Consider the following 13978-nt stretch of genomic DNA (forward strand, 5'->3'; position numbering starts at 1 on the left):
CCTGATTTCTAGGCTTCTAGATGAGAAATGCTCATTGCCTTGTTCTGTAGCCTGCTCAGTGCTCTCACTCTTCAGGGCAGCTTCTAGAATCTACCCACTGGGGAAACTGAGCATCTGCCCCCCTGCATCAATGTTCTGAGCTTGTTACTTAGGTGGGAGGTAGGAGACCCTGCTGGCCTCCCAAGTCTTCACACTGTTATTGCAAGTAATGATCACCCCAGCCCTATTGTTGAAAAAGGCTGCAGAAACTTCACTTTAGCTGAATTCGTACAGCAACCCTGTGAAGTTGCCAGGCCATGGGGGTGCATGTCTATTTTTAACAAAGAAAAAACTGAGACACACATAAATTTCAGTTTGAGATACTGCTAATGTGTGACAGAGACAATCTACACCTTTGACATCCGCACCGTGCTTTTACCTTTACATATTGTCTTTGGTGTTATTTATATGATCCTGATTTTTCAAAAATTATTTTTGGCTGAGCTATCACTCCACATTTTGGAGTTGTCTGTCTCAGTGGACACAGACATGGGTTGCTAATTGTACTTTATGTATGGAATACCCTACACAAACGTTGGTAGGAACACATGCATTTCGTGTGGTAATACCTTCCTGTCATGCAATGAACCCCAGGCCAGGGTGGATCTGGGTCTGGGTCTTGCTCTTAAGACTTTTCTGGTCTCATAATCATCATAGCAGGATGGACACTCATGTTGGGGGGACCTCCAAGCTCAGTGGGAGCCCAGCATGGAAGAGCATACCCTGGCCTCAGCAGCTTATCACAGTGTTGTTAGTTTTACATCAGTCTTAATCTAACTTGGAGTTTTGCCACCTTGGAACTATTTGAGGACAGATAATTAATTCTTTGTTGCAGACGGCTGTTCTGTGCATTGTAGGATGTTTAGCAGCACCTCTGACCTCTACCCATTAGGTGGCTATAGCACCCTCCACCCACTAAATTGTGACCGCCAAAAATGTCTACAGACATTGCCAGATGTCCTTTGGAGGAGGGGCAAAATTTATGGGGCTCCTTTCTGTTAACCCCCAAAACTGAAACTAACTTGACCAATAACAATCCCTTCTCTTTGGGATTGTTTCCTAACTACCCCTTTGGGATTACATGCCCACTTCTGGGCTTCCAGAAGAATCTATCCTGGGCCAGGGAGGGCCTTGTATTGTGACCAACTGTGTGTCTGCCCCACCCCAACTGGAGTATGAACCCTTGAGGGCAGAAGCCTCGATTAGCTGTCTTGGCATCACTGTGCCTCACACAGGGCCTGGCTGCCTTCCAGTAACAGTGGATATGTGTGGACTGAACAATTATTGAACCCTTTACCAGTAGGCGTTTTGTGATAGTTTGGGGTTTGTTCAAGATTCTTCTCAGGTAGACGAGATCAGAGCCCAGCATGGAGATGGGATGCGGGGAGCGCTGTCCTTTCGCTGGCCCCACCTGACGGGTTTGGCTAGATGGATGGTCTGGGAAGAGGAATGTTGCCAAGGAGAGGGAAAATCTCAGTGAACCCATGTAAATAGTAAATATTTGCACGGGTTCAGGAAAGGGCTTGAATTAAAAATGCTTTCTGATCTTATGATGTTTTTCACCTCCAGAACAGCCATGACTGTGTGTCCGTGCCTTCGTCCACCCCACGGGCAGCGGCGGCGGCGGTGACAACAGCGGCACCTACCTTTGGAGATCGGCTGCCTCAAGGGTTGATGGCTGGCATGTCACAGAGACCACCCAGCATGTACTGGTGTGTAGGGCCAGAGGGGTCAGCCGTGTGTCCGGAACGCGCCATGGAGACGCACAACGGTAAGGGCAGGGGCTGGCCGTGTCCGCGTGGGCACACCCTGCCGAGCTTGTCCTGCAGGGAGTTAGGCTGCGTAAAAACAAGGATTTTCAACCAAAGGAAACTAAATGCCAATTATTTGGTGCTTTTTCATAAAATATATCTTGAGATTCTTTTTCACTTACACTCTAAAAATTGAGGGGCCATGTACAAAATTTATCGTGGACTCAGTAAAAATTAGGGTATTACTTCATATTCGTTAAAGGACTTCTTTTAATGGGGATTTGGTTTTGCTTTTGTATTGTAAAAATGATGCATTTTTCTTCGGAAAAATTGAAAAAAGAATAAAAAAGAAAGCAGAAAAAAAAAATCAGCCAGGGTTCCACTACCTTAAACACAAGCACAGTTAACATCTTGGCATGTCCTCGTCTAGCTTGCTTCTCTGTGCTGAAGGGACTTTGTTCTAACTTTATTGTACTTATAAGGTGCATATAATTTTGTGTCCTGCTTTTTTCTCCTAACCTTCTATCAGTGACATTCACCTAGGTCATGTGAGAAGTGAACATGTTCTATGGGCGCACTATATGAAATGATTGACCTAATCCTTATTCTCTTATTGGCCATTCGGGTGTCTTCTGGTTGTCCATGCTTACCAAAAGCATTCCATTCCCATCTTTTTATACATAGTTTCAAGATTATTTCTATAATGCAGGTTACAGAAGTCAGATTGTTGAGCATGAATATTTTTTAGCCTCTTTGTACATATTGCCAGAGTTTCTGCTAGAGTTGCATCACTTTTAACACCAGTAAATAACACGGATATTGTTGTTAACAATAAATATTTGTTAATCCCTTAGTACATCCTAGGCACTGGGTTCAGTGCTTTATGAAATAATCGCATACAATCCTCACAAGAACCTGTGAAAATAGTACTTTTATCTCTATATTATAGCCAAGAAACATGAGGCTAAGAGAGGTCTAGGAGGGGAGGGATATATACCTACATGACGAGTGCAATGCACACTGTCTGGGGAACGGACACGCCTGGAGCTTTGACTTAGGGGGACAGGCGGTACATGGGCAACGTATGTAACCTGAAATTCTGTATCCCCCATAATAAGATTAAATAAAAAAAAAAAAACTAGCTCAAGGTCAACCACTCATAAATTGCAAAACTGCCACCTGAGCCCTGTAGTAACCCTAGAACTCTCATTCTTAAATTCTAGCCCATCCTGCAGGAGTTGGGAGGGCCCCATGTGGAGTGTGAGAGGGCCCAAGTGTCCTTACCCGCAACCGTGGTAACGGTGGGGCATTGCACCTGGCTCGGTGGACACTTTGTTCAGTTTCTCGAATGTTCTTTCTCCATCTAAAATGTCTAGCAGCTAACAAGGATGATGTTTCTTTTCACATAAACCAAATTACAAAATGGGAGAAGAATTTGCTTCTTGATATTGCCCAGTACTAAATGTTTCCAGAGTGTTCATTCAATGTGCATTTTTTCAAAGACGTCTGTCTTTTTTCCGTTGCTTTGTTAGCGTGAGGTCAAGGTGACATGGGCAGTGGAATGCTGCACCCGAGTTTGGGGCAGCGCCTCCACCTTTCCAGAGCCCTGGCGGCTCCACCGTCCCGCTTGCTGCTCCTCTCAGCAGTCCTGAGGGATGAGGGCGGGCGTCCATCTGGGGCTTGCTGCGGAGGTCCCTGTGTCATTTGAAAGAGCCCCACAGAACCACTGGGGAGCTTCTCAAGCTGCCAGTGCGCCACCCAGACCCACTGGAGCAGCGTCTTAGGGCAGGGGGCAGGCATGGGCATTTTACACATGTTCCGCTGTGATTCTAAGGTGCAGCTGGGGTGGAGAATCAGCCATTCCGAATGGTTTGGGTCACACAGAGCAGTACGTCTTGAATTGTAGTGCACACTCATGTCCCTGGGGAACCTGGTGGGATGCAGACTGTCATTCAGTGGGTCTGGGGCGTGGAGAGTGTGTGTTTGTAACGGGCTCCGGGCCATGCTGATGAGTGGCAAGGCTAAAATGATGCTTCTGAGGTCCCCAGGATCCCTCGTTGATTCGTACAGGTCCCAGGGACCAGGCCACCATGAGCCCTGGGCAAACCTAGTCCCACCTCCAGGCTTGGGGGCACTTCAGCTTCAGATAAACTGAAGATGTTCATGTGTACCGAGAGGCAACAGCGTTGACACTCCTCAGCCCCTGTTTCATTTTTGTTTTCCTTAAAGGTCTGTGTCTGAGCTTTGCACTGTTCCTTAGGAGAGTCCCTCTCCCCGACAGCTGTGATCTGCTGGAAAAAGGAGGCTGCCCCAAGGGCCGCTTCTCCCCAGGGGAATCTCAGGACTCCCCACAACCCCCATTCTGGGTGACCCTAAGGACACACGCAGCCCACCCTGGTACTCGTCCAGGTGCTTGGGGTTGGGACAGGGCAGAGAAGTGACACCCTGTGAACTCCTGCGGGTACGGAGGTGTTTATGCAGGGAACAAACACAGAAACCACAGAGTTGAAGTAGATGAGCTGAAAAGTGGCCTGAAATTCTTTGGAAAATTCTGTCCTGTGGTTCAACATTAAGGAAAGGATATACCAAGGAATTACAATAACAATCAAATCCTCATAAGGAATCTTACGAAAAAGCTACTAATTTATGCCTGTACTCTGAGAGTTTAAAGGTTCCACAGAGGTAAGAGCAGAGCTAAGCCTGTGAGCCCCACCCCAGAGCTAACTAACAGAATTTATTATACAGTAATATATAATAATAATATGTAATAATATAGTAATTCCAGGGATCAAAGCCTAGAACACCCCCTCTGCCCAATTTTAAAATGTTGCATGTTGGATTTCATTTTCACAGATGTAAGTCTGTATACACCAAGGCCACAGCCAGAGGGCAAGTGACACTCAAAGGGTACCAGGTAGTCACATCTGCGTGTTGGGACTACAGACACTGTGCTTTGCTTATCTGTGATGTTTATGTTTTCTGCAATGAATATATGTTACTTTTTCTTGTTTTGCATTTCTTTTGCAATAATAAAAATAACATTGCAAGTTATTTTTTTAAATTGCTGTTTCTTTAAACACTGCTGTGATTAAGATCTAACCAGCATACCTCCTGCGCTCACATCCAAGGTCAAATTTGCTTCTGCTGGCCTCTTCCCCCTGAATGTCATTCTGGAACAAAGGAAGGAATACTGGACTCCATATCCCTGCAGCTGAGCCCCCTGCAGGGCTCACCCTCCATTGAGTCTGTTCTAAGAGGACGGGCTGGATTTGTTCCATCCCACCTTCTCCCGGACCTCCTGGGATCACGGGGAGCCCTCCCCGCTCAAATCCAGCAGCCTCACAGGGAAGACTATCCCAGACCCAGTTCCCAGCTCTGGCTGAGAAAAGCTGGCTGCCAGAAGGAAAAGCAAGGACACTCAAATTCTGTAGGCACAGTTCTCTCGTCCTTTAAAAATGTTTGGAAGATAACATGTTTGAAAACGATAAAGCTCTTATCGTGCTTCCAAGTACAGTTTCAAACAGGGCCTAAACATTAATGGATACATTTTTACTTCTGAGTTTTGGGGTAATGGTATTTTGTGTTTTTTATTTGTGTGCCAGGTGTGCTCTTTCACACCCCCTACCTATGTTGACTCCCATGACCTCAGCTCATGTTTGTGTAGAACTAGGGTTAACCCTTTCAGACCACCTGGATGTGGGAGAGCTTCACCCAGCTGCGGCGCTGTGGCGCTGGAGGTCTGCCGTGTGTCCCTGCAGGACCACTGTGTCCCAGGAAGGTGTGTGACAACCTCCCCTCATTAGCACCGTCAGCAGGTGGCTTGCCTGCGGTGCAGGAGGAACCTTTACAGAACTTTGATGAGTTTGGAGTTTGTGAGTTGATAGCACCAGCTTCGGTGAGCTAGGTGACCTGGGCTACAGGACAAACTACTTTGACAAACATGTCATGACACCAGCCAGAGTGGAAAAACCTGCCCTGCCAGCTGAAGTGAGCCACCCTGGAAGGTAGAGAAGTGAGGAAACTTCCAGATAATTTGGGCTGAGAACGCCTGGTGAGGCTCTTCTGGACTGTGGAGGGTGGGGGTGCTTGGGCGGACATCACCAGGCGGTGGTTCCCCCAGCTCTCTGCGAGTAGTCGAGTACTCGTCACTTTGGCCCTGAAAACCCTGACTCAGCCGCACGCCTCTCAGCACTGCCCACCACCGGCCCAGCATGGACCAAAGGAGGAGAAGGAACATTCCAGAGGGTCTTCAAATCCCAGGTTGTTCCGTGGCTGCTTCCAATGTCTCTTTTTCTTTTTCCTCCTTTGGCTTTTTCAAATCTGTATCAAAAAATATAACAACTTTTTTTTTTTTTAAATATAACTTCTTAATATAGGAGGCAAGTGGTTTGCTCAACTGGGGGTGCTCTGCCTTCCAGAAATAGAAATAGGAAATAGACTGAATTGTGAAGCGCCTCTAGGGTGGTAGTGTACGTGCTTGGAGGGCTGCTGTAGGCAGTTCTACAAGGGACAAATCCCCATTGAGGTGCCAGCCCACATCTTTAACCTGTTCCTCCTGCTAGTGCCCTGCTTGCCCCTGCTGGGCCGCGTGGGAGACAGGAGAGGAGGGGCAGACAGGGGACAGGGCTTTGCTGGGAAGGAGCCTCCAGCCTGGGTGCAGGAGCACACTGGGCCCCTCCAGGGAGCACAGGCATCCATGCATGTAGGTGGCAGTTCACTCAGCCGGGCTTCATGCCTGCAGGGCGGAGCCCACCTACAAAAGCTCTGGGCCTGATGAGGCTTTGAACATTAACCTTAATCTGAGACTTGCATTGTTTCCTAATTATTTGTCCAGAATATGCTTGCTTACTTCTGGCAACAGGGAGCTGGCTACCTATCAAACGATGCCAGCCTTTCTGTGGACAGCTCTGTTAGGAGGTGTATGCTGTGGGAATCCGTCCTGCTCTCATTGTGTCTAGCTCTACCCATTTAGGCCTGTCAGAATCCGTTAACCCCTTTTTTGGAGAAACTAAAAACAGATGCTTTGCCCTCCCTGCAGGTTCCTTTTTAGGCTAAGACATCCTACGACCTTCATGCGTGCCATTTGTATGTCACTTGAGTATTTTGGCACCTTAGTCTATAGACTAATCATTAGGCTGCCTGGGTCCAGGGGAAGAGCTACCCCTACCTGCTCCCACCATGAACAGCACTCAGGAGTCCCCCCACTCACCTCCCCCAGTCCAGGTGGCCCAAGCCTGAAGGTGGTAGCTCACCCAGGGCCTCAGACCCTCACCCCTGCCTCCTGCCACCTGCCCCACCGCCCCAACCCACACTTGCTCCTGACTCAGCTCCTTTTATGTGGAGTGGGCAGGGCAGCCCCACCCGGTGACCTCTGTACTTGCTGGGGGACAGCCAGGCCCACCTGGTGAGCCCTCAGCAGCCAAGAGAAAAGCTTTCTTGCCAGCCATCCGCCCTGGCCCCCACGAAGGGGTGAGTGGTCTGTGAGCAGGAAGATGCCTGCATGGACATCCCCAGGCCTCTGTGCAGACGGACAAGGATTTTCACCCACCAGTCTGGATTCTTGATCCGTGTGAGCCAGACCTTGAAGGAGCAATCATTGGGGATTTTTATGAAATTCTTTAGTTCTCTGGGAATGGACTTCTCCCCACACCAAAACATACAAGGCTAAACTGGAGGGTACGAATTTTACATACATTTTTGGGGACTCGGATAAATGAAAACAGAGCTACCAGCTTCCTTGGAAGTCGCAAGTCTGAGTCCCTTCACCACCCAAGCCACCCCTGTGTTCAGTTTGTCCAGACTCCACTTAACCGTCTTGCTATATACTGGGTGACATTTGTCATAAAGAAGAAAAGAGAGAAAAACCAAAGAACAGAAACATGTATTTCAAGCAATGGAATCCTTCCTGAGCTCGTAACCTTGACATTGTAGAAGGAATTACACATTAGTCAGCGATTATACTTTCACTGTACAGAACTTTTTTAGGATCGCAGTTCCTTTTGCTAATTGTTCTTGGGGTTGTGTCTAGAGACTTCTTCTCATTCTCCATTCATTGCCCAGCACCCAGGAGCCAGGACATGGTGCCAAGTGTTGGCTTAAAATCACCTACCTGGTCATTTCAGGAAAACCAAGAACAAATATAATTTATGTGGCACTTTGAACTTTTCAGAGACTTAGAGATATTGAAAGGCATAGAAAAGTTGTATTCTTTCATTTTAACTATAGAACCATGTGACGTTGCAAATTTGAGGTTAGAATTTGCATACAAGAGGACAAGAATGGTGCTGTAAAGTTCCTGTTAGTAGCTCATTTTGGACTTGAGATGGCCTTGTGAACTCGGAGAGACAAGCGGGTGGTCACAGGTGGTCTGCACATGTCGGGGTGAGAGGTGGAGGACTCTGCCTGGCTCTGCTGGTGGGGCTGGGTGTGGGGAGGCCAAGGAGGGTCCCTCTGGCCATTCTGTCCCCACTCCAGCTGCTAGGCTCAAATGGCACAAGGGGGCAGTTACCCCCATCTCTCTGCAAACACCACCAGCACCGCTGGGCTCAAAAATAAAAAGCAAGCAAAAAACCCCTGCCTGACATGGGCAAGGAGCATTTTCCTGGTGCCGAACTCCTCCCTGAAGGTCAAGAAAATAGTTATTTGTATGCAATTCCACACATTCTCATGGTGGAGCGAAGTGATACAGCGAGTGCCACATTCTCCATGGCCCCTTTCCATTGTGTCCATGGGTGATCACCGTTAGCTGAGTGTGTTTCCTTCCTAACTTCTTCCTAAGCACACACACACACACACACACACACACTCGCGCACACACAATCCTTTGTGTATATGTCTCTGCTTTTCCGTGCAGGACACTCAATCGTACGCATTACTGTGCAGCTTTTTCCCTTTGAATTATGTCTTGGAGTTTTCTCCAGGTGCATTCCATAGTGTGTGTACAGCCAAGCTTAATCAATCCTCAGTCATAATGCCTTTAGATTCTTTCTACATTTTGCTTATTATTATAAGGGTTGAATCTTACTGCATATGCCCCAGCAGAATTGCAGGATCACAGAATAAGCACATTAAAAATTGTCAAAGGAACACACAGCCCCGGTTAAAGAGGCCAGTCACACAGAAGGGGCTGCAATATAGGAAAAGCAACAAAGCCCCTGCCCCAGTGTCAGCTCCCAAAAGGGTCTTTATTCCTGTTTCTCGTTTTAGTTCTTCAGGTAATTATCATTTCTCTATGCAAAGAAGATGCTTGCCCCTCTCTCTTGATTCATTGAGATGGTCTGTTGCCTTCCTGCTGTGATAGATGAATATTTCCTTCACGTTCACACCCCGTCTCCCTGCAGTCCCTCAGCATTTAGTTCTGTAAGGGTTGACTCATCTCTAGGTTGCATTTGTAGCTTGAAATGGGATGTTCCCCTGGCTAAGACTGGTGCCTAGAGACTTGGCATTTCCCTTACTCTGTGACCGATGCCCGCTCCCTGCTGTCGCCATCTGCCTCCTGCTCCCCACTGGGAACTCCTACCTTGAGCCCTCATTTCACTGGAGCGCATCAGTGAGAAATTCCAAAGAAGGGGCTTATGGGAGGCACATGAAAGAGACCCCAAATTTCTGAAAGCATCTTCCTTTTGCTCTCCCCTGCAATCTCAACTGGAAATCCTCTGCCTTCAGAACGTGGAAGAAGCCACTCGCTTGTCCTCTGATGTGGTGTGATTCTCACTGCTCTGTGGGTGACTTGGTTTTTTCTCACTGGGAACTTTTAGGGTCTTCTCTGTGTGCTTGGTCTTCTGAAATCTCATAATGCAAGACCTGGGTAAGGGTCCTTTTTCATGCATGCTGCTTGGCACTAGGTAGACCAAACATGCATCCCTTTGGGGCCTGGAAAATTTCTTGTATTTTCTTTGGTAATATTTTTCTCCCCTGTTTTGCTTTGTTTTTTTGGAACTCCTATTAGTTAAGATACATGTTGCTTATCTTTTCTCTCATGTTTTCCAACTTTTCTTCTTTTTCTTAATGTTGGAAAGATCTCGACTTTAGCTTCTAACCCCTCTGTCGAATGTTTTATTTTGGCACTCAATTTTAATTTCCAAAAAGCTCTTTCCTATTATTGGCTGTTTCCTTTCATAGCATTCTGCTTCTGTGCTATGTATGCAGTGTTTTCTTGAATTCTCCAGGGGATCCTAATTGGCATTTATTTTATTGTATTTTGATGTCAATCTTCTCAATTTTTATTTTTGTTTCTTTTTTAAAATGTCAAATGTTGCTAAAATCAACATTTTTACAGTGAATTCCAGGTAAGTGAATAATTCTATAGTTCAAAGCATTACTAGGGAAATTTGCAATGAGCTGACTTTCTAGGCAAAGAGTGTCTATGAGGTACCTGGAAAGCAACTTCCTATGCTGCTAGAAAAATAGTTTTCCCATCGGCACTTATTTTTGAAGTTTCTTTTAATTACCTGCATTATCTACATTTTTCTAAGGCCTGGCTTTTTGTTTGTCTTTATTAATTCAGCATAATTGTTTCAACCATTATCACGTACCTGTTGATGGTGGACACTGTTCTGGATGCTAAGCATGTAGCAGGAGTGTGGCCTCTGCTCTCATGGGGCTTCAAATTGTAGCAGGAAAAATAGAGAGAAAAGAACAGGAAGAAAACCAGTGAGGCTTGAGGAGGATAGCAATAGAGCAAGATCATGTGTGGAAGAGGCAACCCATGGCCATTTTTAATTGTATTGGATAAGATGCTGATGTTGAATCTCAGATATGCTTCGTTGACCAGGAGGGAGCCACGGGAGGGCGAGGAAGAAGAGGGGCTTTTTTTGTTTTTTTTTTTTTTTTAACATATTGAAAACAACAGAGAATGATATGCCCAGCCCTCCTTCCTGTGCTCATTCATGCATTCCACACTGTCAGAGCTTGCTACAGACTGGGCGCTGGGAAACCAGGAAAGTGTCCTCATAATGCGTATTTTCCAGGGAGGAACACAATAAATAAACATGCACTCTACTGTCAAGAGGAAAAAGGGCTACGAAGAAAATCAACCAGGATGCAGAGATGGAGCGTGACAGGCATAGGGCACTATTTTTAATCAGAGATCAGGGAAGATGTTCAGGGAGAGGTGGCATTTAACCAAAATTAAATGAATGGAATCAGGAGGTCAGTCCTATAAAGACCTGGGGAAAATCGTGCTCCCAGAAAGGCACCAGCAAGTGCAAAAGCCGCAAAGTGGGAATGAGCTCAGCATGTTTGGGTAGCAGCAAGATGGCCTGTGTGGTTGGAGCAGAGGGAGAGGAGCACCACAGAAGGCTAGAGAGGTGAGCCTTTGTAGCAGGCCACAGCAGGGGCACAGATTTTGTTTGGACACTGATGGAAGAACCCAAGGAGCAGCATGATCTTATTTAGGGCGTCAGAAGGCTGTTAAAGGGCCCTGGAGAGCAGGCACCAGGCATAGCCCAGGGCAGTAGGTTCCCTAGCACTTTTTGAAGGAAACCAATGAAGGTTGTTGTTGTTGTTGTTGTTGTTTTCTTAGTATCATGAACTCATAGATTTTTATCTATTTGATTCTTGATGCTGTAATTAAACTATTTCTCTTTTGCCAGTAGGTCCTTTGGATTGGTTCCTCTATCTTTTTAGGAGTCTCTGATAACATCCTTGCTTTCTGATATGACAAGACATCCTGGCCTAGGTTGTTCATCTCTTGTCCCAGACGTGCAATCTGTCATTTTCCCAAGGATCCTGCTTCCTTTGGTGATCTCATGATTTTTAGTTCTCTAATCTATAGTTTTGTCTCCTCATTCCAGATATTGCTTGTATAGTCTTTTGTGCACATGTGTACTCTCTGTCTCTTTCATTTTTTTTTTTTTTTTTGTTGATTGGTCTTTCCATAAGATTGTTTATTTCACTTGTTCTTTTTTTTTCTTCTTTTTTCTAAATTTATTCCTCTCCTCCCTTTTCAACTTCTTGACTAGTATCCTGTCACTTCTGAAGACTCATCTCTTCTCCACTTGAGAATTATTCTTATTTGAGTGTATACTTCTGGAATTATTAGACACATTTTGAAAAACTCAAAAAGTATCTTCTATGTCTCCTACTTTTTTATTCCCTACTTCCAGACTCTCTGTCTTTTGGTGCTGTATCCTCTGTGTGATCTTCCAGATTACTGATTTGTCCTTCAGCAGTGTCTGTTCTGTTCTGTAGCCCACCCGCTGTGTCTTATAGTTCAACTCTTCTAGTTTTAATTTATGAGATTTTTAGTTGGTTCTTATTTATGGATACTGTGTCCTTCTTATCTCTCCAAGATGTTAGTAACATTTGTTCTGCGTTCATTCTTGCTCTGGTAATATCGGTTCTGGGTAGAGATACCCCTGAAAGGCTGGAAAGCTGGAGCCTGAGATTCTGCTTAGGGAAGCTCAGGCACTGCCTTGGTCTTTTCCTCTGGGATGAGGATGGCTGTTGCTGATACCAAGTTTTATTGTGAACCAGGAGAGTCCCAAAATCCCTTATCCCAGTGACTGGGTTATCTGTGTAGGTTTTCCCCTTGATCAGTAATGCAAGGATATAGCAAGATCCGGCCTTGCACAGACATTGTCACCATCAGTTGTTCATTTCCCACTGGGGACTCTGAAGCCCAAGGGGGCAGCGGTAAGATATGGCACATCTTTTGCCCTGGGTGGTCATAATACTTCCAATGAGACTGTGTTCTTGGCTACATAAACAGGGAACTCAATTATCTGTATATTCTGGGTATCTCTGGGTGTATCAGCGGGTGTCTCTTCCCACCAATCTGTAGCCTGCCTTGTGTGCTGGTCCGTTAGTGGAGTTTGTTGCTTCTCCTTTATGGTGTTGATCTTCCTCAAATGTTTTTGGGTTCCTGGTTGGAGGTTGATCTCTGTGTTTGGGATTCCCCATAGCTGTTTGTGAACACAGCATTTGTCACTGTAGCCTGCAGAGAGGAGGGCAGAGGGACTACAGCCGACTGCCTTGGGGTTACTCAGAGTAGGTCCTCAAACTCCTCAGCTCAAATGATCCTCCTGCCTTAGCCTTCTGAGTAGCTGGGACTACAGGTATGCACCACCAGACCCAGCTAATTTTTTAAATTTTTTTATAGAGATGGGAGTCTTGCTATGTTGCCCAGGCTAGTCTCAAACTCCTGGCCACAAGCAATGCTCCCATCTTGACCTCCCAAAGTGCTGGGATTACAGGCATGAGCCACCATGCCTAGGCTCTTCAAGTATAATTTTACTCTCTTTGTTTTACTCCAGTGGGGTACAACAGTTGATAAGTTGTTGTTTTGTGCCCTCTTTTGTAAAAACCAACTTAGGGAGGCAGTGAAGCCTAGTGATTTGGAGCAGAAATTCTGCAGCCAGGCTACTTGGGTGCAAATCTGGACTCCCCCTTGTTCTGTTCACTTAATTTCTGGGGAGCTCAATGGGGATAATTTTAGTACCTTATGGGATTAAATAAATTAACTGTTTCTTGCAGGGGTGGGGAACCTGTGGTCTTAGGGCCACATGTGGCCTCCTGAACCCCTGAGTGCAGCCTTTTGACTGAATCCAATTTTACAGAACAAATCCTTTTAGTAAAGGGATTTGTTCTGTGAAGTTTGGATTGGGTCAAGGGGCTGCACTTGGGGATCTGGAGGGCCACATGTGGCCTTGAGGCCGCAGGTTCCCCACCCCTGCCAGTGTTGTTATTGCCATAATGATTTCTACAAATTTAAATAAATAAACAGTAGCTTTAGGAAACTGCAAACATAAGCTATCAGAAGCTGCTTTTACTGAATTGAATCTTAGACAATGTCCTTTTCTCTTGGTTTTTTTTTCTTTTTTTTTTTTTTTTTAGCTAAAAATAAACTTAGTTCCTCCCCCAGTTCCTGGCCCTTTTGTGATCATTCCTTTGCAAGCAATCGCATCTTTTCAATGTTCAGCCTCAAGCTGCCCATACTGAGTGGTGGAACGCAGGTCAAGGAGTCTTGAAGGGAGGCAGTCAGTCAGGTTTCAGTGAGCAAGAGGCCTCCCTGTGAGGCCCAGACATTCTTGGAATGTTTGTGGTTACTGGGGAACCCTGGAGCTCCTCCCTTTAATAATCAGAATATCACTTGTTAAAAAAAAAAAAAAAAAAAGACCTATTGTTGTCCAGCCAGGGAAGGGAAGATGTTTGTGCTATCTATACACAGGCAGGCTTTTCCCCACGGG

General features: G+C 46.0%; 1 protein-coding gene across 1 annotated transcript in view; it reads left to right on the forward strand.

Annotated features, from left to right (window-relative positions):
* Positions 1–1686: 1686 nt before the first annotated feature.
* The window catches only part of LRRK1 (leucine rich repeat kinase 1), a 121129-nt gene continuing 108837 nt past the window's right edge, over positions 1687–13978 (forward strand). Inside the window, exon 1 of the mRNA XM_069465797.1 lies at positions 1687–1810. Within this exon, the coding sequence (XP_069321898.1) occupies positions 1714–1810 (97 nt within the window). The 5' untranslated portion in view covers positions 1687–1713. The remainder of the gene's footprint in view (positions 1811–13978) is intronic.

The sequence above is a fragment of the Eulemur rufifrons genome, chromosome 3 (assembly GCF_041146395.1).
Source record: "Eulemur rufifrons isolate Redbay chromosome 3, OSU_ERuf_1, whole genome shotgun sequence".
Lineage (NCBI taxonomy): Eukaryota > Metazoa > Chordata > Mammalia > Primates > Lemuridae > Eulemur > Eulemur rufifrons.